General features: G+C 54.7%; 3 protein-coding genes across 4 annotated transcripts in view; 2 read left to right on the top strand and 1 right to left on the bottom strand.

The window, feature by feature from the left end:
- The window catches only part of crebbpa (CREB binding protein a), a 29,105-nt gene extending 21,303 nt beyond the window's left edge, over window positions 1-7,802 (top strand). The window contains 8 exon segments of the mRNA XM_067259733.1: window positions 642-792; window positions 1,229-1,375; window positions 1,808-1,921; window positions 2,192-2,357; window positions 2,507-2,674; window positions 2,894-3,055; window positions 3,319-3,600; window positions 4,174-7,802. Of these exon segments, the coding sequence (XP_067115834.1) occupies window positions 642-792; window positions 1,229-1,375; window positions 1,808-1,921; window positions 2,192-2,357; window positions 2,507-2,674; window positions 2,894-3,055; window positions 3,319-3,600; window positions 4,174-6,405 (3,422 nt within the window). The 3' untranslated portion in view covers window positions 6,406-7,802.
- A 745-nt stretch (window positions 7,803-8,547) lies between these two features.
- Window positions 8,548-18,050, top strand: slx4 (SLX4 structure-specific endonuclease subunit homolog (S. cerevisiae)). The gene is given in 18 exon segments (XM_067259729.1): window positions 8,548-9,165; window positions 9,497-9,686; window positions 9,948-10,157; window positions 10,447-10,681; window positions 10,773-10,922; window positions 10,924-11,097; window positions 11,310-11,517; window positions 11,730-11,893; window positions 12,180-12,326; window positions 12,532-12,701; window positions 12,927-12,994; window positions 13,076-14,129; window positions 14,457-14,976; window positions 15,052-15,431; window positions 15,564-16,117; window positions 16,311-16,410; window positions 16,950-17,258; window positions 17,384-18,050. Coding segments are annotated over 18 exon segments (5,511 nt in total). The 5' UTR covers window positions 8,548-8,663; the 3' UTR covers window positions 17,760-18,050.
- Window positions 18,035-22,531, bottom strand: mcrip2 (MAPK regulated corepressor interacting protein 2). 2 transcript variants are annotated; one of them, XM_067259732.1, is made up of 5 exons: window positions 22,085-22,531; window positions 21,799-21,868; window positions 20,521-20,654; window positions 19,356-19,481; window positions 18,035-18,689 (listed from the first exon to the last, which is right to left on the bottom strand). In XM_067259732.1, the coding sequence occupies exons 1-5, from the start codon at window positions 22,137-22,139 to the stop codon at window positions 18,634-18,636; spliced, it is 441 nt and encodes a 146-aa protein (XP_067115833.1). In that variant the 5' UTR covers window positions 22,140-22,531; the 3' UTR covers window positions 18,035-18,633. The 2 variants fall into 2 exon arrangements, with proteins under 2 accessions (XP_067115833.1, XP_067115832.1); XM_067259731.1 differs by having other exon boundaries at window positions 18,035-18,704; window positions 22,085-22,526.
- Between the last annotated feature and the right edge of the window lie 519 nt (window positions 22,532-23,050).

The following is a 23,050-nucleotide window of genomic DNA, read 5'->3' as shown; positions in this document are numbered from 1 at the left end:
TCAAACAGAATGGAGTTTCATCAGCTTTTCCTGTTCACAGAAGCTGTGTTTAATATCACAAACCATCTCCATATGCTAGCGCCACACACAAGGCCTGTCTCACTGGCTCTCCATGAAGCAGACCCTTATGCTCAGCCTTGTGGTTTTCCATGGCATTGGCCTCTGGTATTTGTAGTCCTCGTTTGGTATTTGTAGTCCCAGAGATGCCTGACCTTTTCAGCCTACCCGGCGTAAACTTAGATTAGAGCCGCGGTCTTGAGTTCATACATAAAACATGTGGCGAGCTAAATAAAGGCTTGGTTTGTGACCTTTTTTTGGTTTCATTTCTCTCTTTCAATCCTTCCTTCTTCTGCGTGCGTGTCTCTCTCTCTCTCTCTCTCTCTCTCTCTCTCTCTCTCTCTCTCTCTCTCTCTCTCTCTCTCTCTCTCTCTCTCTCTCTCTCTGTCTCTCTCTCTCTGTCTCTCTCTCTGTCTCTGTCTTCTCTCTCTCTCTCTCTGCCTCTCTCTCTCTGCCTCTCTCTCTCTGCCTCTCTCTCTCTCTCTCTCTCTCTCTCTCTCTCTCTCTCTCTCTGCCTCTCTCTCTCTCTCTCTCTCTCTCTGCCTCTCTCTCTCTCTGCCTCTCTCTCTGCCTCTCTCTGCAGGGGCTGCAGTCAACCCGGCTGGGAATGTACATAGAGGACCGTGTGAACAAGTACTTGAAGAGGCAGAACCATCCGGAAGCAGGCGAGGTGTTCGTACGGGTGGTGGCCAGCTCCGACAAGACGGTGGAGGTGAAGCCTGGCATGAGATCCAGGTAACCACTCAGAAGTGTGCACTACCTAGTACATACTTTACAGGCTAGGGAGTCAGATGGCTGAGCGGTTAGGGAATCGGGCTAGTAATCAGAAGATTGCTGGTTCGCAAACGTCATTTGCAAACCAAATGACGTTGTGTCCTTGGGCAAGGCACTTCACCCTACTTGCTTCGGGGGAATGTCCCTGTACTTACTGTACTGTAAGTCGCTCTGGATAAGAGCGTCTGCTAATTTACTAAATGTGTAAATGTAGATCCAGGTAACCACTCAAGTGTGCACTACCTAGTCGCACTTCACAGTGCACTCTGCTGGTACGGGTTCACAGCTACATCAAGAGACTCTGTTTCCACGGCCTGCGCGTATGTGCAGCTCTTTAGTTCACTAGTGTCTATTGCTTCTAGCCCGGCTAACGTGTGTGCGTGTGTGTGTGTGTCAGGTTTGTGGACACAGGCGAGATGCCCGAGTCCTTCCCCTACAGAACCAAAGCACTTTTTGCCTTTGAGGAGATCGACGGCGTGGACGTGTGTTTCTTCGGCATGCACGTCCAGGAGTACGGCTCCGAGTGCTCCTTCCCCAACACCAGGTCTGCAACGCCCCCCTGGCCCCCAGTCAGGAACACCGTACCATGTGGTAGACCAGGGGTGGGCTACTCCTGTGACCGCTGTCCTGCATGTTCTAGATGTTTCCCTGCTCCAACACACCTGATTCAAATGAATGCTCGTTACCCGGCTTCCACAGAGCTTGATAACGAGCCGATCATTTGAATCAGGTGTGCTGGAGCAGGGAAACATCTAGAACATGCAGGACAGTGGTGGCCCCTGAGGACCGGAATTGCCCACCCCTGTAGTAGACGCTTTTACCGAGGCGGGGGGTGGGGGGGGAATATGAATCCAGGGACCTCTTGATCTGCAGTCCAAATTCTCGACCACTGAGCTGTATCCATCCCATAATAACAGTGTGGCGTTGTGGTGGTAACGGTCAGTTGTGTGAGGGTGCTGTGCTGGTACTGTTGCAGGCGGGTGTACATCTCCTACCTGGACAGTATTCACTTCTTCAGGCCCCGCGTGCTGAGGACGGCCGTGTACCACGAGATCCTCATCGGGTATCTGGAATACGTCAAGAAACTCGGGTGGGTCGTCTCTCTCTCTCTCTGCCTCTCTCTCTCTCTGCCTCTCTCTCTCTGCCTCTCTCTCTGCCTCTCTCTCTCTGCCTCTCTCTCTCTCTCTGCCTCTCTCTCTTTCCTTCTCTCTTCTGCAGGAATATCTTTCTTTTTCTCTCCCCATCAGAAATCTCTTCTCTCTCTCGGTCTCTTTCGCTCCACCCAGTCAAGCCAAACACCACCCGCGTGTCTCTCCACCAACCCCAGTATCTCCTAACCCCTCCCTCCCCCCTCCTCCAGGTATGTGACGGGTCACATCTGGGCGTGCCCCCCCAGCGAGGGGGATGACTACATCTTCCACTGTCACCCCATGGACCAGAAGATCCCCAAGCCCAAGAGACTGCAGGACTGGTACAGGAAGATGCTGGACAAGGCCTTCGCTGAGCGGATCCTGCACGACTACAAGGTGACTGGGAGGGGCCTGGGAGGGGGAGGGGCCTGGTGACTATGAAAGTCAGAGGCTACGTGGTTTGTTTCCGGGTTTTTTTGCGTTCTAGTGCATAGTTTTTTTGTGTCTCACTGTCTCTCTCTCTCTCGTGTGTCTCCGTCTCCCAGGACATCTTCAAGCAGGCCCATGAGGACCGCATCACCAGCGCCAACGAGCTGCCGTACTTCGAGGGCGACTTCTGGCCCAACGTGCTGGAGGAGAGCATCAAGGAGCTGGAGCAGGAGGAGGAGGAGCGCAAGAAGGAGGAGAACACAGCCTCCTGCGACACCCCTGAGGTGAGGAGAGGGAGGGGAGGAGGAGGGGGAGGAGGAGGAGACAAACCAACCCCTCTTGTTTCCCCCCTAGTTCAACACTTCCCTGGTCACGGTTGGTCTGCCAGCGTTTGAGTTCCTTCCTCCTCAATCTGACTCATGACCCGCTTCCCCTTCAGACACATGGTGACCCGAGTGTAAACAACTCACACCTCTCCCTCCCCCCCGCCTCCCCCTCAGCAGGGCACACCCGGAGACAGCAAGAACGCCAAGAAGAAGAACAGCAAGAAGACCAGTAAGAACAAGAGCAGCGTCAGTCGAGCCAGTAAGAAGAAGCCGGGGATGCCGAACGTAGCCAATGACCTGTCCCAGAAGCTGTACGCCTCCCTGGAGAAGCACAAGGAGGTGGGTGGGGCCTCGTGACGGAGACATGCAGTTAGTCGCAGGATTTAGAACATGGTCAGATTACCGTAACTTCATTACTGTAATTTTACTAAACTCTTTCTCTCCCTCTCTCCCTGACTCCCATCTCTTCCCCCCTATTCTCTCTCTCCTACCTCCCCTACACCCCCTCCCCACCTCCCATACACCCCCCACCCCTTCTCTTTCTCCTATCCCTCCCTCCCCCTCTCATACTCCTCCCCTCTCCCACCCTCCTCCTCCTCCAGGTGTTCTTTGTCATCCACTTCCACTCGGGCCCCATGGTCAACACCCTGCCCCCCATCATGGACCCCGACCCCCTGCTGACGTGCGACCTGATGGACGGCCGCGACGCCTTCCTGACGCTGGCGCGGGACAAGCACTGGGAGTTCAGCTCGCTGCGGCGCTGCAAGTGGAGCTCCATGTGCATGCTGGTGGAGCTGCACAACCAGGGCCAGGACCGCTTCGTCTACACCTGCAACGAGTGCAAGCACCACGTGGAGACACGCTGGCACTGCACCGTCTGCGAGGTGAGACCAGCCGCCACGCGTGTCTACACGCGCACGCACACACACACACTTATGGTGTCTTTTTTTGTGCTTTTGTTTGGTCTTGCTGTGTTAGTGTGCTTTATAAATACAATGTACTTACTTACACACACACACACACACACACACACACACACACCGTACCCTTGTTAAACCCCTCTGTCTCCCTCCCTCTCTTCCCCCTCCTGTCTCTCCCTCCCTCCACCCTCCATCTCTCCATCTCCCCCTGTCCCTCCTCCATCTCCCCCTCTCCCTCCTCCATCTCCCCCTCTCCCTCCTCCATCTCCCCCTCTCCCTCCCTCCATCTCCCCCTCTCCCTCCTCCATCTCCCCCTCTCCCTCCTCCATCTCCCCCTCTCCCTCCTCCATCTCCCCCTCTCCCTCCTCCATCTCCCCCTCTCCCTCCTCCATCTCTCCCTCTCCCTCCTCCATCTCTCCCTCTCCCTCCTCCATCTCCCCCTCTCCCTCCTCCATCTCCCTCTCCCTCCTCCATCTCCCCCTCTCCCTCCTCCATCTCCCCCTCTCCCTCCTCCATCTCCCCCTCTCCCTCCTCCAGGACTTCGACCTCTGCATCAACTGCTACAGCGCCAAGGGCCACGAGCACCAGATGGTGAAGTGGGGCCTGGGCCTGGACGACGACAGCGGCAGCCAGGGCGGCGAGGCGTCCAAGTCTCCCCAGGAGAGCCGGCGCCTCAGCATCCAGCGCTGCATCCAGTCCCTGGTCCACGCCTGCCAGTGCCGCAACGCCAACTGCTCGCTGCCGTCCTGCCAGAAGATGAAGCGCGTGGTGCAGCACACCAAGGGCTGCAAGCGCAAGACCAACGGCGGCTGCCCCGTGTGCAAGCAGCTGATCGCCCTGTGCTGCTACCACGCCAAGCACTGCCAGGAGAACAAGTGCCCCGTGCCCTTCTGCCTCAACATCAAGCACAAGCTGAGGCAGCAGCAGCTGCAGCACCGCCTCCAGCAGGCGCAGATGATGCGCCGCAGGATGGCCACCATGCAGGGCAGGACGGGACCCCAGAGCCTGCCCTCGCCCCCCGCCGCCGCCGCCCCCAGCGCCCCCGCCTCCCACCCCCAGCAGCCCGGCGCCCCCCAGCAGCCCCTCTCCTCCAGCCAGCCCGCCACCCCCCTGTCCCCGGCCTTCCCCAACCCCAACGGCCTCGGCCGCAACGGCCAGCCCCAGGCCTCGCTCCAGGCGGCCTCCCAGGGCAAAGGCGGGCCCCAGGCCTCCCTGCTGAACCAGCAGCAGTCCCCTCTCCCCCAGCACACCCCCCCACAACAACAACAACAACAGCAGCCCCCCCCGGCGGCGGTTAAGATGGCGCGGCACATCGAGATGATGGCCCAGGCCCAGCAGAACTACCGGGTCAACATGAACGGCCTGCCCATCAACCCCCAGCAGCAGCAGCAGCAACAACAGCAGCAGCAGCAGCGCATGGCTGGTCCCATGCAGCAGCCCATCCAGATGGTCCCGGGTCCCCGCGGGCCCCAGGTCATGCAGCCCCTCGCCCCAGGACAGTGGCCCGGAGCTGGGGGAGCCATGCAGGCCGGCCAGCCCCAAGCCCCGGGCCCCGTGGTCCAGGGCCAGCCTCCCCAGCAGGGCCTGCCCGTCCAGAGGGCCATGATGACCCAAGTCCAGAGGATGCTGGTTCCCCAGCAGGGCCCCAGGCCCCAGAGCCTCCAGCGGCCGGGGGCCATCGCCCCCAACGCCCTCCAGGACCTCCTCCGCACCCTCAAGTCTCCCAGCTCCCCCCAGCAGCAGCAGCAGGTGCTCAACATCCTCAAATCCAACCCCCAGCTCATGGCCGCCTTCATCAAGCAGAGGACGGCCAAGTACCAAGCCAGCCAGCCTCAACAACAAGCGGGTCAACAGCCCCAGCAGCCCTCGGTAGGGCTGCCGGCCATGCAGGCCGCCATGGCTGCCGCCTTACAGGGAGCGGTGGTCCAGAGGCCGGGCCTGCCCCCCCAGCAGGCCCCCCAGCCCCCCAACCCCCAGGGCATGGGACCCCAGGGCCAGCTCCTCAACCCCGCCCACAACCCCAACGCCAACCAGATCCAGGAACTCTACCGGCGCCAGCTTCTGCGACAACAGCAACAACAACAGCAGCAACAACAACAGCAGCAACAACAACAGCAACAACAGCAGCAACAAGCATCCTACTCCCAGCTCCGCATGCAGCAGCTAGCCCTGCAGGGGGCCGGGGGCGGCTCAGGGGGGCCCATGGGCCAGCTGCCCCAGATGGGTCAGCCAGGCCTGGGCATGGACACCTCCACCCAAAACCTGCTCCACCAGCGCCTCCTCCAGAAACAACAACAGCAGCAGCAGCAGCAGCTTCCCCAGCAGCAGCAGCAGGCCGTCCTCAAGCAGCAGATGGGCTCTCCAGCCCAGCCCAGCCCCATGAGCCCCCAGACCCACCTCCTAGCCGGCCAGGCCCAGGCAGGGACACACCTCCCCGGCCAGCCGGCACTCGCCAACCCCCTGGCCAACCAGGTCCGCTCCCCTGCCCCCGTACAGTCCCCCTGCCCGCCTCCCTCACAACAACAGCAGCTGCCACATTCCAGCCCCTCGCCGCACGTCCAGCCCTCGCCCCACACCGGCTCCCCTCCCCCCGGCCTGGGGGGGCCCATGGCGGGGGGCTCGATGGAGCAGGGGCACATGGGCACGGGAGAGCAGAGCGCCATGCTGCCACAGCTGAACACGCCGAACCGCGGCGGGATGGCGAGCGACCTGGGGCTGGTGGGGGATTCTACAGGGGACACGCTGGAGAAGTTTGTGGAGGGGTTGTAGCGTTTTTACACACGCCGCCAGTCGCTTGCTCTCGTTGTAAGATGCACCACAGTCCCCCCCCCCGTTCCTTTCCAGATCTACCATCCTCAGACTCTAATCTTCTCCTGATGCCGAGAACTTTCCGGAAAGGGGGAGGATTGTAATTGTTCTTTTTAAACGTGAAAAGAAGAACCTTTTTTTTTTTTTTTTTTTTTTTACTGATGTGTAAAAAGTTTCAAGATGTGTAAAGAGACTGTGTTTGTGGGAGAGGGAGGGTACAGATGTCCTACGCTTCTATGGAATGTCATAGTCCTTAAAATCAAGGGCTTGAGGGATATTGTTGTTAAAAAGAAATTTAAATCACAAAGAATATATTTTTTGGTTGAGACCAAATGTGCTTGATACGTTTTATTTTGTTTGTTGGTTTTGTTTGTTTGTTTGTTATGGTTTCATGCCTTTGTTTTTACTTTTTTTTGTGAAAATGTACAATTACATGATATATTATTCATACCTTTCTGTTTTGTACCTTTTACAAAAAAAAAAAAGTTTCTTTTTTTTTTGGGGAGACAGTAAAATAATTTGTCTGGAAATGTGGGTCGCTTTGTCCTCCTCTTAATGCTCTCCTCATTCCAGGAGATTGTAATCTAGCAATGTACCATTTCTTTTCAAAACGTGCGTTCGATGATGAGAGGCTTCACCTCTTCTCCATGTATGAAGAAACCTCCATTTGTATTAAAAGTAGGAATTGGACTATGGCAAGTTTGTGTACATACACACACACACACTCGGGCATGTATGCAGAACACACTTGACTCACTTACCGGCGCGCGCACACACACACACACACACACACAGACAGTCCCTCAACAGACACTATGCCGACACACACACCACCCTTGAAGGACACCCTATCAGAGAAGGCCTCATCTTGCAGGTGTTCAAATGTTCAAATGCGTTGTTGCTTTGTCATTAAACGTTCTGTCATACAGTTATTTTTTTGGTCATACAGATGTTGTAAAGTGTAAAGAGAGAGGGAGAGAGGAAGGGAGGGGGAGAGAGAGGGAGAGAGAAGTACTCCCTGAGTAGGGGTAGAGTCCTGATCGCTTGTGCACAGGCCAGGTCTCAATATGCATGCTATTCCCTTGGTAGTACACAGGAGTATTGTACGACATGCGAAGTATGGTGCTGTTTGGACCCCCCCTCTTTTCAAGGAAGACTTTTACCTATCAACTCTCATTCCTCCTCTCGCACACAAACTGGGGATTAGGGGTGTGTTTACTTGTTCTTCTATTGTAAATCATGCAAGTTATGAGGCGTAATACTATAAATATAAGGAAGAGAGAATGAAATCACTGTATAAACTGGTTAAAGACTCATTTCTTACTTATATACCATATTGTTAAAATAAACTGTGTGGAACAGACAGTTTGTAGTTACTGTTATGTCTGGAGAAACGTTTGTGGGTGTTGATCTGTGTTTCTCAGAAAATATGGAGGCATGAATTATTAGATTGTTTTATTAATTGAATTGTTCTTGGTCGAGTTCTTTCAACATTGAAGTGTTTAGCGGAACACTGACGTGGTGTAAAACACGTCACAGTTGGGGGTACTAGCATCGCTGTCAGGTGAGAAATATTGATTAACTAGATGAATCGTTTTGTTTTTTCACTGGCATCACAAAAGTTCGGTATTCATACTTGGCAAGAGTTTGATTTTCTAAGAGTAGGAGATCAAGTCCGAAGTCATTCAATGAATTCAGAAGTTGGAGCGTGCTAAATGTGTTACAGCTAGACATCAGAAAGAAACATTGTTAAAGACAACACGCAAGAGGTCTATTTGAAAATGTTAAAGTGGAATTACGTGTTTTAAGGCTTTAATATTCGTTTTGCAAAACAAAACGAGCCCTGTCATCTAACGACGGAGAGATTTCTTACGTCGTGACGTAAGAGGAAGTCAAACTGAGGCGGTTGAACGTAAGCGTCTTTGAAAACTTTTGAGAAAGCTTTGTTGTTTTTCGTGCAATATGCCACTTACAATGAAACATAAAACCTGTACAAGCGCGTTATGAGACACATGCTTATTTTTAAGACCAAATGAATCAAGGCCACGTCTCAATTTGCCAACATCTTGGTTGCTAGCTTGGCTAGGTCTAGCATATTTTTAGCACTAGCCTACTAGGCTAGCTAACATGGACACACAGCATGCACAATGCAACGAGTAAAGACTAGCATACAATCTTTGTTCTGATTGCTGACAAGTCCACAACACATACAGCTAAACATGGACTGTTCAGATCAAGAAGACTTCGTTGACCTCTGCTCCAAGCTGCTAAAGCGAGTACGTAAAAAGGTGGGTGACCCCGGAGAGCAGAGGAACGCAGAGCCCCAGCCCGTCATCACACAGACCAGAGCCACAGACCTCCCCAAGAGAAGGCGGAGGAAGAACGATGTCGAGACGGCAAGCACAAGCAAGGCCACCGCGCAAACCGATTGCCCAACCGCTGCTTCCGAACCTAGCCTGGTTGACGGGAACACAGCCTATCAAAAGCAACACCTTAGTAACGGCGGAGCGGAGCTCTGCGCTGGAGTAAGCGGTCCATCGGTGTCCGGTGCGGATGACAAGGCCGTTGAGAGTGGGCTGGGGGCTGCACAGAAGGTGGTTAGGAGAATGCAGCAGTTCAAGAGACGCAGTCCTCAGAAACTGAGCCACGGTGAGATGAACCAGTCTTCCGAGACCAGACAGCATCACCAAAGTGTTCCTACTCCCCTGCCTCTATGTCAAGGTGAGGTGTTTTAAGTGGAAATGCAGCCTCCGTCAACTTATGTTAGTTTACCCATTGAGTCACAATGATCCTCTTAGTGGCTGTCAACACATGTACGACATTGCATGTGTCTTGTGATTGGTCAGTAGTTTATCTGTACTTTCATCCCTCTATCCTAACCCAAATAGCCTCACCTGGGAGTGTAATACTATAGAGAGAAACATGTTTGTGGGAGTCATCGTCAATCAATGTTTCTCCGAAAATACGGCGACATGAATAATCCGATGAATTAATTGTTCTTAGTACAGTGTTCGGAGTTCCTCTTAAGTACCCTTCACCTCCACCCCTCCAGACCCCCAGGAGAGCGACCAGGCCCTGGCTGTGAGGCTGCAGGAGGAGCTGGACAGGGAGGCCCGGGCACAGCTCCCCCCCAGAGGAGGCCTGGGGGTACACCTGGAGGAGGGAGCCCTGTTCCTCTGTCAGCTCTGTCACCGTGACCTGTCCCACATGAGCCCGGCAGGACGCACACAGCACACCAACAGGTGTGGGGACAGGACACACACTCGCACACACACACACCTATACAAGCGCACACACCCCGCTAAATCCTGGTGTGAGCTCTCTCACACACACTGGTCTGCGACGCATGAACAGGTTGTCTACCATCACCAAACCTCACTGTGGTGCTACGCTGAAACTGCACCATCTATATTTGAATGTCAATCAAATTCTTCTGTCTTTACCCCTCCCCTCCTCCTCCCTCCCCTCCTCATCCCTCCCCCCCCTCCTCATCCCCTCCCCAGGTGTCTGGATGAGAGTGAGGACAGTGCCCCGCCCCCTCTCCCCGCCATCCCAGAATGCCCTATCTGCGGGAAGGTCTTCAAGACCCTGAAGAGTCGCTCCGCCCACCTGAAGCGTTGCTCCTCCCACATGGGCGTGGCCCCGGCCGTGCTTCTGCAGGCCCTGCAGAGACAGGCTGCCGAGGCGCCGAGTGACAGTTCAGCCAGCCAATCGTGAGTCAGCCTCAGCCGACACACCCGCCTCCATAGATCCTAGGCTATACAAATACGGTAAATAGGCTAGGTAAATAAAAATAATGATAAAAAATAAGAATTCCCTTTTATCCAAAACAACATGCAGTACAGGGGGGATTTGAACCTGCAACCTTTTGATCTGCAGTCAAATGCTCTAACCACAGTGAGCAACACCAACAGCAGATATCTACAACTATCTTTTACGTAATCTGCGCTTTTTTATTGATCTTTGAGTACAGCTGACATGTTGCCCGTCTCCCAGGTGCAGAGTGCAGACTGGGGGCTCCAAGAGGAAAGGCCCCAAGTCAGACCCCAGCCTCCCAGTGAGGAAGAAGCCCAGGAAGAGAGCCCCCAACCCAGATGAGGACACCATGGTAGCCCTGGCCCTCTCCTCCTCCCTCCTGGAGCAGGAGAGGGAGAGGGAGGTGGAGAGGGAAAGGGAGGTGATTCCTGCTGTACCTCCTGGTTCTGTGGCTGCTCTGTTGAGGTGGCAAGCCCACGAAGGTAAGATGGCGTTTCGGTCACATCCTGACTAAACCTCACAGTGTAAAACTGCCCTTCGCTGAAACGCCTTGGTGTCTGTCGTGTCCCTCCGCGGCAGGACGCGGGGGCAAGAGGAGGAGGAAGAAGGGCACGGCCCCACGCCCACCTCCCCTCCTCCTGGTCCAGGACCCCGACGCGGCCCTGCGGAGGCTCCAGGACAGGGTGGCCGCCCTCCTGCTCCGCACCCGCGCTCCCTCCCCCCCCCCCGACCCCCACCCTGCGCCCCAGCTCCCTGCCCGCCCGGTGCTCGGCAGGGGGCGGCGGAGGCGCCCCCCTGTGGAGGAAGAGCGCCCTGTGGGACGGAGGACCCGGCTGCCCGGCGGAGTTCTACACTGCTGAGCTGAGAGAGTTCATCTCTCCGCCCGAGTCGACAGAGGTGCGAGAGGAAAACGATAGAAAACAGAACTTTAGTACGGTTAAGAGGTGTATGAGTGTTGCTACGAGCATTTCGCTGGACGATAATATGTCAGTGTTTCCCATATATTTACTCATTTGTGGCGGCTAGACAAACATTATGTGGGAAACACTGTGTCTGTAAAAATGCCTTGAAGCTGAAAACTATCACTCACTAGTCTCTCATCTCGACAGCCTGAGGCAGCCAGCTCGGATCCTTCCACCTCCCAGACAGGCCCCTCTCCTTCCCCCTCCACCCCAGGCAGCAGCACCCAGGCTGGGGCGGGGCCAGCACCAGGCGGGGGGTCCCTCCCTGTGGGCAGCCAGGCCCTGGCTGACCTGCTGGAACTGGCAGAGGAGGGCATGACCCTCACCCAGTGGGGGTACTCCAGCTCTGGGAAAGGTGAGACACCAGAGGGTGGAGTAAACTGGGTCTCATAATAACTAGAGCACACTCAAAACTAAGCAACAGCGTCTGGTGTGACCGTCACTATCAAACAGACGGTTAGTGATGGTCTTTTTGCTGTTGTTCATCTCCAACACGCCAGTTAGAAACACTGTAGATGTCCTCCTCCTCTCCCTCTTCCTCCTCTTCCTCCTCTTCCTCTCCCTCAGGGAAAGAGAGCGACGTCGCCCCCGAGGCTGACCTGTGCATGAGCGGCTTCATCCCTGACGACACACACACACCCTCTCAGAGGGACGACACACACACTGGAAGACCCGACCTGCACACCCACGGGCCTCAGCAAAGGGACGTCCAGACGGCGGGCCAACCTTCGGTGAGTCAGAGGGAACGTTTGGGACTCGTTTCCTGGCGATAAACTCCCGTCTCTGGTGTGTATGTGAAACCAGACCACATTTACATTTAGTCATTTAGCAGACGCTCTTATCCAGAGCGACTTACAGTAAGAACAGGGACATTCCCCCCGAGGCAAGTAGGGTGAAGTGCCTTGCCCAAGGACACAACGTCATTTTGCACAGCCGGCAACCTTTGCATTAATAGCCCGACTCCCTAACCGCTCAGCCACCTGACGTTTGGGTGCTGACTGCTGTTCCGTCCTCTAGGTGGCGCTGTCCAGACTGGGCTCAGACCTGGGCAGCATGGTGAACAACCCCCAGCTCAGTGACGTGCAGCTCCAGGTGGACGATGGCGAGGTGTTCTTCGCCCATTCGTTCATGCTGTACGCACGCTGCCCCCTGCTGGCCCAGATGGTACGGTGCAGCTGTGTATTTCAAGCCCCCCCTGTGTTATCCTATTTTCGGAGTTCATCAACGCACAGAAATGTGATTCTTTCCTCAGTTTTCTGTTCTTCCTTTCTCTCGTCGATCGTCCTCCTGTTCCAACCCCACCTGTCTTCTTCTCTCTCTCTCTTTCCATCTCCCTATTTCTCTCTCCACCCTCCTCCTCCTCTCCCAGGTCCATGACTGTGGGTTCGGGGTGCAGGAGGAGGGCGTGCCCGCGGCCCGGCGGGTGCTTCTGACGGAGGTGCCCGGCCCGGCTGTGGGCGTCCTGCTCCGCTACCTCTACACCGCCCACTGCCTCCTCGCACCCACCCTGCTGCCCCACCTCCAGGAGCTGGCCTGCAGGTCTGTCTGGGGGGGGTGTTTCAGATTGTGGTTGTGCATAGTGGTGGTTAGTCTGTTGAATATTAGCAGATAGTTAGCATATACAGAGGACGTATTATCGGCCTATCTGATAGTAGCATTGATGTAAAAGGATCTCTGACAGGTTGTTTTGGTGATGTTTGGATTTGTTTCTTGATTGAGTCACCTGTTCCTCTCATCTGAGTCTTTGGCGTTCTGTCTCTCCAGACTGGACCTGCCGGAGCTACAGCAGCTGTGCCGGGATCACCCAGGACCCACGGAGAACCAGGGAGAGGGCCGGGGAGAGGGCCTGGGAGAGGGCCGGGGAGAGGGCCGGGGAGAGGGCCGGGGAGAGGGCCGGGGAGAGGGCCGGGGAGAGGGCCGGGGAGAGGGGCAGGCCTGGGAAGACAACCCAGACCTGGAGCTTCCGTCCGGGGCGGAGGGCGGCGGGGACCAGGCCTTCATGGAGCTCCTCCGCTCCATGTGGAACGAAGACGAGGAGGATGACGACGAAGGGGGGGGTGGAGACAGAGGAGAGATGGTGACGGAGGAGGAGCACAGAGGGGGGCGCGTGACTCTGGAGGACGGCGAGACGCGCGGCGAAGAAGAAGAAGAAGAAAGGGTGAACGAGGAGGAGATGGAGGAGATCTACGAGTTTGCCGCCACGCAGAGAAAGAGGGAGGAGGCGAAGGAGAGCACAGGAGAAGAGGGGGGGGCAGAGGAAGAGAGAGAGGAGGCGGGAAGGAACGCAGGAACAACAAAGGACAAGGAGAAAGCAGCCCGACCGAACGTTTCGGGAACGGAGAATATCTCATCCGCGGTGCCAGATCCCGACCCCGAAGACCTCGACAGGAGCTACAGCCGCCTCTTCTCCGACTCCTGGGGGGTCTACGAAGACGACGACCCCCCTCCTCAGCCCCCGAGGTCCCAACCCCCTTGGTGCCCCCCTCATTGCTCCTCCCCCTCTCCCAGAGCCCCACCCTCCGTCTACCAGCCTCCCCGGCCCAGAGCCGGACGCAGGCAGACAGAGACTCCCTGTCTCCAATCCTCCGTGAGCGAGGTCATAGACCTGTCCGTCAGTCCTCCGGCCGGCTGGCCCTGCATGCCCGGGCTGTCCCCAGGGGAGATGAGCCCTGCTGGGGCGAGGAGAGGCCCCTCTGAGGGGGTGGGAGCTGGAGAGGTCGCAGAAGAAGAAAGAGGAGGAGGGCCAGATCATGTGGCTGTATCCCAGGAGAGGGTTGGTTCTGGTGAAGAGAGGCTGTCTCCGCAGAGAACGGCGCAGGGCCCTCGCAGTGCAGGCCTGCCTCGCTCGCCCCGTCCTCCTCCTCCCAGAGCCAGCAGAGAACCAGAGTTGATAGTTCTGTCTGACTCGAGTGAGGAGACGGAGGTCGACCCCCCCCAGGTGATCCCCCCCAGCCCTCCTCCTCCTCCTCACCCCACCCAGAGTCCTCCTCACCCCACCCAGAGTCCTCCTCACCCCACCCAGAGTCCTCCTCACCCCACCCAGAGTCCTCCTCACCCCACCCAGAGTCCTCCTCACCCCACCCAGAGTCCTCCTCACCCCACCCAGAGTCCTCCTCACCCCACCCAGAGTCCTCCTCACCCCACCCAGAGTCCTCCTCACCCCACCCAGAGTCCTCCTCACCCCACCCAGAGTCCTCCTCACCCCACCCAGAGTCCTCCTCACCCCACCCAGAGTCCTCCTCACCCCACCCAGAGTCCTCCTCACCCCACCCAGAGTCCTCCTCACCCCACCCAGAGTCCTCCTCACCCCACCCAGAGCCAGCAGGACTTCACCCAGATCAGACCCAGAGCGGAACCCAAGAGCCCCGGTTTGGACGGAAAGGTGAAAAGCGCTTGCGTGCGTGGCCCCAGCGTGTCGTCACCCCCTGACGGGCGTCTGGACGGGCCTGGTCCTGATCCTGTGGACCAGAGCCCCATGATGGACTTCTCTCCAGAGGTGTCCTGGCTGATCCCGGCCACTCCTCTCCAGCCCAGGTCGAGCTCCATCTCCACCCAGACCCAGAGCAGCATGCGTCGCACTCGACTCTTCCCCAAAACCCGCTCATCTTCATCCTCATCATCATCTTCCAGGAGCAGTAACCTCCAGACCTCCATCGACCCGCCCCAAGCCTCCACGCGCCCTGCCCAGACAGAAGGCCTCATCTCCAGGGTGCCGTCCCAGGAATCTGCCCCCCAAGTTCCCAGCCTGGCTCTTGACCTCTCACCTAAGAGACGCAGCGCGGGCAGTCGGGACACAGCGGACGACTCCTCCCAAGTATCTGCGGCCCCCTCCTCCCACCCCGGGCGGTCTGTTCCCCCCAGCCTGACCCCCTCTCTTCCCCCACCAGAGCCCTCCACCAAGGCAACCCCTCTCCACAGCCTCCCCCAGCCTCACAGCAGCACTCCCCTGCACCCGGATCCACTCGAGCCCCCTGCTCTCTCGGCCTCCCCTCTACTCTGTGGGGGCGGCGAGAGACATGCAGGGTGGCGACGAGGGGGGGCGCACACCCAGAGCCCTGAGAGGACGGGGCTGGGGCCCCTGCGCCTCTCCCTGTCCGACTCCCCCTCCTCCCCCCGTATGGGGTCTCCCAGCAGGGGCCCCGACCAACGCAGACCCCCCGCTGAGTCGGGCGATGCTAGCAGTTCGGGGAGGAGAAGGATGGAAACGGAGGGAGGGAAGGAGACGAGGACGAGACACGCCGAAGGGGAAAGGAGAGAGGAGGAGAGGAGGTTAACCAGCCGTGGAGGAGAGGAGGAGAGGAGGTTAACCAGCCGTGGAGGAGAGGAGGAGAGGAGGTTAACCAGCCGTGGAGGAGAGGAGGAGAGGAGGTTAACCAGCCGTGGAGGAGAGGAGGAGAGGAGGTTAACCAGCCGTGGCGGAGAGGAGGAGGAGGAGGAAGGGATGGAGGTGGAAGAGAAGGAGGTGTCTGGGCGCTGCAGCTTCCATCAAAGCTTCATGGCGATGGACGAGCCCCCAATGGCGTTCGACGACTCGTGGGGGCTGAACGCCGGGGAGGGGCAGAGGGAACAGGAGGTGTTTTTCAGCCTGAGAATGGACAGCACGGGAGCCCAGTCCTCCATCACCCCTCCTCCTCCATCACCCCAAATGATCCCTCCGTCCCCCTCTCCCTCTCCTCCGCCCATGACTCACGTCCACCCAGCCTCCCCCGCCCCTTCTACCTCAAGCACCGCCCGCACCCTTGCCATCCGTCCTTCCGCCTCCTCCTGTTCGCCTCCACCCTCCTCTTCTCCTCCACCCTCCGCCCACGCCGGCCCCCAGGGCGAACCCGAGCGAGGAGCCAGCCTCCTGGGCTCCAAGATCTGGTCTGACTGGGAGGAGGAGGAGGCTGTCCCTCTCTCCCAGAGGGTCAGCACTGTCGCCCCGGCTCAGAGAGTGGACCAGCTCAAAACCCCAGGTGAACACCGAACCTTTGACAAGCTGAAAAAAAAAAAAGAAAAAGGTGTTTGTGTAAAAGCAGATTTTTTTTTCTGTCACAGCGAAAATCTTCTTCTGGTGGGATTTTTTTTTTTTTTTTTTTACAAACTGTGTGTCAATGTTATGACAAATATTGTACTAATGTTGCATGTTAATGTGACCTCTGACCTCAGTGGCGTCCCGTAGGAGAGGCCAGCTCCCCCTGGTCGCCATCACCCCGCTGCCCAGCTACTCTGACATGGACACTCCTGACCTCAAGAACAAGCTCAACAGGTCTGACATCATCATGTATCTATCTCTGTTAGCCTATACCTCTCCCCCCTTCCCTCTCTACCTCTCCCTCTCTCCCCCCTTCCCTCTCTACCTCTCCCTCTCTCCCCCCTTCCCTCTCTACCTCTCTACCTCCCTCCACCCTCTCTACCTCTCTCTCTCTACCTCCCTCCACCCTCCCTCTCCCTATAGGTCTGGTGCAAGTCTCACTTTCACATTATTTCACCTTACTCTCTCCTTCCCTCCCCCCTTCTCTCTCTCTCTCCTTCCCTCCCCCCTTCTCTCTCTCTCTCCTTCTCTCTCTCTCCTTCCCTCCCCCCTTCTCTCTCTCTCCTTCTCTCTCTCTCTCCTTCCCTCCCCCCTTCTCTCTCTCTCCTTCCCTCCCCCCTTCTCTCTCTCTCCTTCTCTCTCTCTCTCCTTCCCTCCCCCCTTCTCTCTCTCTCTCCTTCCCTCCCCCCTTCTCTCTCTCTCTCCTTCCCTCCCCCCTTCTCTCTCTCTCTTTCCCTCCCCCCTTCTCTCTCTCTCTTCTTCTCTGCTCCAAGGTTTGGGGTGCGTCCCCTCCCCAAGCGCCAGATGATCCTAAAGCTGAAGGAGATCCACCAGTACACCCATCAGGTGGTCAGCTCCGAGTCCGACGACGAGGCTCCTTCTCTGGGCAGGGCCCCTCAGGCGAGGCCCCAGCCTAGTTCCACGGCCTCCAGAAGGCCAGCGTCCTCGGGGGGGTTTAAGCAGCCTGGGGCGCCCCCCGCTGCCTCTCCTGTGAAGCAGGGCAGGAGGGAGGAACAGGAGGCTCTCTCTGCATCGCAAGGCTCCTCCACATCCTCCACTGCTGCCAGTGAAGACTCAGAGAGGTGAGAGAAGGGGAAGACACCATGTGTTCTGTATGGTATTTCTCAGTTACAAAGTAACCATTTTCTTTTTCTTCTTCTACACCTTCTTTCTTGTTTGTGCCTCTCCTCTTCCGTCCCTCCTCCAGGTCAAATCCAGAGCTGTTCCCTCTCTCTGACGACGGCGGCTCCGACGGCGACATCACTCCCTCGCAGGCCTCCTCCCTCCTCCAGGACCGGCTCCAGGCGGCGCGCCGCTTTATCCTGTCCGACCCGGAGCTGTACGGCCGGGTCCTGCAGTACCAGCCGCTGGGCCTGGCCCTGCTCCAGGCCCGCCTCAAGGAGGCCGGCATCACGCTGGGCACTGCCAAGCTCATGGACTTCCTGGACGCCAACTGCATCACCTTCACCACCGCCAAGCCGGGCCAGGGCAGCAGGCAGCGGAGACGAGGAGGAGGGGGGGGGGTGGGGAGAGGAAGAGGAGGGAGGAGAAAGAAAGGCGCTACGCCCACAGTGATGGAGTGATGAGGGCAGAGGGGGTCTGGCTGCATGAACTGGTGAACGTGTAGGTGACGAGAAAGAGACTGAATACAAAAGGCGCGGTGGGAAAGATTGTATTAAGCTGCTGTTTGGTACATCTGTGTTAATTTAAAATGTTTGCATTCACTGCGTTGATGGAATTCTGAAATTAAATGATTTGTTAATGAGTACCTTGACCTTGGGAAGGGTGATGTTGGAGTTGTGTATCTTAACAGATGTTTCACATTCATATTCAACAACCTAATTGGAGCCAAGGCCAACAATAAAGGAGAAAACTGTCGCTAAATATAAAAGATCAATGCCCATTTTTAGGAATAATTCCACGCATACACCTGTTGGATTTTTTTTTTACTGTTTTTTTTTTTACCTTGTCATTTTGTCAACTTTTTTTTATCCAAAGACCAGCCTAGAAATACAGACTTGTTCATCTGAAAACACACACACCATCATCATCATGTCACAGGTGGGAGGGGCTTGGAGAGAAACACACTCAGAAGACCAATCACTGATCATCTTTCCATCTTCTGATTGGCAGAGAGAGATCCTCATTGGTGGAACATGTCTTAGGGGGGTCAAGAGTTCAGAGCAGGCCATTTTTAGGGTCGGGTGGGGCAGTTTAGTGTGTTGCACAGCTGCACCACACAACGCCGCAGCAGGAAGCACATTGGGGAAAAACGCAATCACAACAGATGCTTAAGACTCCACAGGCGACCCTGTGTGACGCTTCCCGATGTAGCGTCCTGTCCACCCAACTGCACGCTCCTCATCTTTTCCTTTCCAGCCTCCCGCCGACAGCTGCCGACCTTTGACCTCCACCCCCGTCTGCTTCCCTCCGGCGCCTGAACCCGGGCTTGCCGCGTCACGACAGGTTGGCGATGTTGGCGAGAAATCTCTGAGCCCACCACTCCTCCAGATCTATGGGCACAAAGTCTGGGTGTGAAGAGAGAGGAAAAGGAGGGGGGAGGAGTCAAGGGAAGGAGACATGAGAAGGAGGGAAGGAGATGAAAAAGGAGCAGGAGGGAGGGAGGGGTTATAGGGCATCTTCCAGAATGCAAAGAACATTTCATGACTTAACATGAAATGTATATGGACAGAACATTTCATTAGTTTAATCTCTCACCATCATGAATTCATATCTGGTTACTTAATAAATGACAACGACCTACCTTTTACGAAACAAAAAAACCTGATAGGCTCCACAAAATGTTATCTAGAAGTTACATAGTCCATGAACTGGACAGGACCGGTTTGGGTGAGACTGGACATGTTTTAGCTCTGCTAAGTTTATCTAAGGGGAGAGGACTTGGTAGTTAAAAGACCAAGACAGAGTTAAATATTAAAGCTGCCTCTCATCTGTTCTCTTGTATCTGGGCACAAGATAAGCTGGAATATTGTGTACTAGTTTATCAGGACTACCTCAAATAGGAAGAGCTGACCCTAGGACCCACTTACCACATACACCAGGTGAATGAAATGAGAAAAAATAAAGATGGCGTCTCTATCGTCAAGATCATCCCACCGTTTTAAAATGCACACCAATATAGCTGACGGGTGAGAGGTGCATGCTGGGTGTGTACTCACTCTTCATCCCAGGACTGGGGGCCTTCTCCCTGTACTGGACTGGGACAGGGCCGTGGCCATGGCGACCGGTAAGCTCCTCCCCCTCTGCAGCTCCGCCTTCAAGCCTCTGCTCTACTTCCTGCCACGCTGCGGAAAGGAGAGAAGCTGATTGGTCAGAACATATTCCCACACGAACGTATGCATGTATATACACTCTGTACAGCAATGTCATTGCATTTAGCAGACACTTGTCCAAAGCGGCAGATTTGAACCTGCACTTCTTGATCTGCAGTCAACTGCTCTTCCACTGAGCCATACCTATCCACCCATCCAAAAAGGTATACATTTGTAAACACTTCATATAGCTATGGATGTAGCCTACATGTTGTCTAGTTGCAAACAGAAGAGAAGCCAGTATCATTGTAATCTTTAGAAATACGGGTAATGTCCCCACGGTGTTGGCATAGCAACATAATATTGGGGAAACCTTCCCCTGCTGTTGAAATAACCTTGTAGCCGTGGAGAGAAGGGGACACATCCCACAGCGTCCTTGCTGTTGCCGTGAGCGACCCTTCTGAAGGGTTGCATCAGCTATGGGGGGAGGGGGGGCGGGAGGTTACACACCCAGATAAGACCACCGTGTTTCTGTGTTTCAGTTACTAGCACACTACTTTTCTCCCTCTCTCTCCCTCCCGCACACTAAGTTCAAGCCTGGACTTTATACTGTGCGGCACTCTGGGAGAAAGAGTTTAGGATTAAAATGTCTCGAGTCTGCCAAGTCTTGAGAATTGAAGAGAGAATGTGCATAGAAAGGGAGTCTTTGAACACAGTGATTCATTCCCAGACGTGAAGTGTTGGTTTGTGGCTTCTTGAACTCGACGAACTGCGAGTCAGACTAAACAAGGGTTGCCGTGGCGATTGAGAGTATCACATTTACATTACATTTACATTTAGTCATTTAGCAGACGCTCTTATCCAGAGCGACTTACAGTAAGTACAGGGACATTCCCCCCGAAGCAAGTGGGGTGAAGTGCCTTGCCCAAGGACACAACGTCATTTGGCACAGCCGGGAATCGAACTGGCAACCTTCAGATTACGAGCCCGATAGAGATACATGATCTGGGAGAGATAGAGACCCAAAAAATACATCAATATAGGACTGTAACCCGGGTCCAGTGCTTCTCACCTTCGTAAACAAAGCGGACATTCTCCTCGTGTACAGCGGTGAAGCCTTCAGCCGGGCTCTCTACTTTGGGTGTGGAGGCTGTGTGGTATCTCTTCCCGTTGAGACGGTTGAAAACTATCTTGGGGGCCGGAGAACTGGAGACCACATTGATAGAGAAATAGAGGAAGATTCAAACAACAGAATAGTACATAAACCGCTGTTTAATTTATGACAGGATGGAGTTATGGCAGGGACAGAAGTCTGGTATCTCCTCACTCAGACCTTAATTAATCTATGATCAAGAGTAAGGCATTTTTCTTTGTTTACGTAGAAAACTGTAATATATATTGGTGAATCAGGTGCAGACAAACCCAGTCTAGGTCTTTCAAATTTGCATTCTGTCGACACAAATACAGCCTCATAAATTCACAGCTGATGTAGCTTTCAGCATGCTTATTGCTACCGATTGAGCCCGAGTTTAACTTAATGTACGATTTTGTGTTCTGGACGCTGGCTCAGCACAACATGGTAGGCTCGATTACGACTGTGGGCAGCTACCGTGGGAATGTAGGGATTGGTGGGTCTTCTCCGGACCCCTTCCTTACACAACCGTGTTGCCATGGGGACGTTGACTGGGATTACAAAAGCTAAACCATCGAGCCCAACCAAACAACGAAATATGTCTTCTATGTTTAGAATACAAGCAAAAATAGAGCAAAGTCCATTCATGTACAGACGTATCAAACACGATTACGAGAATGGGTTAGACAGGCGGAGTTTGGGTCATGTAGGCTACCGTCTAGCTTGCTTACTCAATTCCACATTGCTTGCCAGCAGTGTGCTAATAAACTCGCGCAATAGCTGCCCGTGTCCTTCAATGAGTGTAGACGTTTTTCTGCATGGCAGCTTAAACTGGGCTCGATTTAAACCTTGCATATTGTGACCCTCGAACTCAAATCTCCTACAAGACACACGCTGTTGTTTTTAGACTCGTACAGTTGAATAGTAATCTGCACGGGTAGCATGCGCGGCTAAAAAGACAGGCGGCCAGCTAACCTTGCAAGGTCATAGACATATATGAACCAATAGACCGGTAGAAAGAAAACACATCACGACACTGGCTGATTCGATACAATGTACCGAACTCCTCTGCGTGTTGTTGCTACAGTTTAAATACACGTCCAGTCAAAACGTTTTGCGTGAGTCGTGACGTGTAATGATCCCACTTATTTACAAGCACGTGCATTAAAATGTTCCATGGTTGCGCTTCGTATGAACTGAATTTCGTGGGCTACTCACTCTGATGTAAGCCAAGTGGTCGGTCTGAGCTTCAACTCGTTAGTTTTACTCTCGAGCTGCTGCGTAGGTCCTAAACAGTGAGAGAGGTCATAGTTGCATTACATGCATTTTAAAGTGCCAATGTTATTTAGACATGCCAATATCACATCGGGCTCCTTTCATCCAAAGGAAGCTCATCTGTGCACTGACCAGTCAATATCACGGTTAATGCGCACTGATTGTCAATTGATATTTTGACACTGCCCTTGTGGCTTTATTTTCCAAACAACCGGTCAATTTCACTCACCTGTCCTCCGTTGAGTAACAAGTTTACTGGGACCTCTAGTAATAGTGTACATCATGTGAACGCCAGTTCCCAAAGAACTTCAGTGTAGCTTCGGCAAAATGGTGTGTCGTGTGATGCAATGTGGCGACTGAAAACTCTGGCTCGAAACGAGTATATTCCACCCTGTAGAAAGCCCCGTTTACGGTACAGTCCTCTTGACGCAGCCACGGTGGAAACACTACAGCGGCGTGTTTTTCCAAGTCAGCTGGTCGTGCGTCTGTCCGTCTCCGGTCTCGGTGCCGCTAAGTGCGCTTTACTGCCCTCGCCTCGGCTCCGAAAACATGTTTGGGTTGAAGCGCCGTCTGCCGTTCTTTCAATGGTAGCCAAGGGTCAACCAAGGTGAATCGCAACACTTCTTTGATATTGAGAGGAAAAAAATCTCCTTTCCAACAAATTCTTTCATCTAAGGATATTATAGCCCGTAGTTGGATTTCACATCATAAAAAGGGGAGGGGGTTTGTTGCCTACAGTACAAGTGTAAATGACACCGATCATCATCAAAGAGCACCTCACATGACGTCACTTCACGCCCCCTATTCCTATGGGAGGGGCGCCCTTCAGAATACTACCACTGACCTTTCACCTATAAACCGAACACGTGGAGTGAAAGGCTTAGTCATTATGAATGAAACTTCTGTTTTTTTCCATTTCGATATAGATTAGGCCTAAATGCAAAACAGTTTACATCCTTCATGAAAAAAAACCACAAACAGCATTATCATGAAAACACGACCGTATTTCAATCACCATGTGTAAACGGAGGAGGGGGGCAGCTATTGCATAAAATAAGCGCGCGGTTCTAGGCCTGTATGTGGCAAGGTTACATAGCATTCAGGCTATACATAACACTGACAGTGCGCGGCATGTTTGGCAACCGTAGATCGACGGTGGCAAGGAGGCGGATCAGACAAGCTTAACGAGGAGGCG

This window comes from Osmerus mordax, chromosome 21, assembly GCF_038355195.1.
Source record: "Osmerus mordax isolate fOsmMor3 chromosome 21, fOsmMor3.pri, whole genome shotgun sequence".
NCBI lineage: Eukaryota > Metazoa > Chordata > Actinopteri > Osmeriformes > Osmeridae > Osmerus > Osmerus mordax.
Note: the sequence above shows the minus strand (reverse complement) of the source record. Positions and strands in the feature narration are given on the sequence as shown.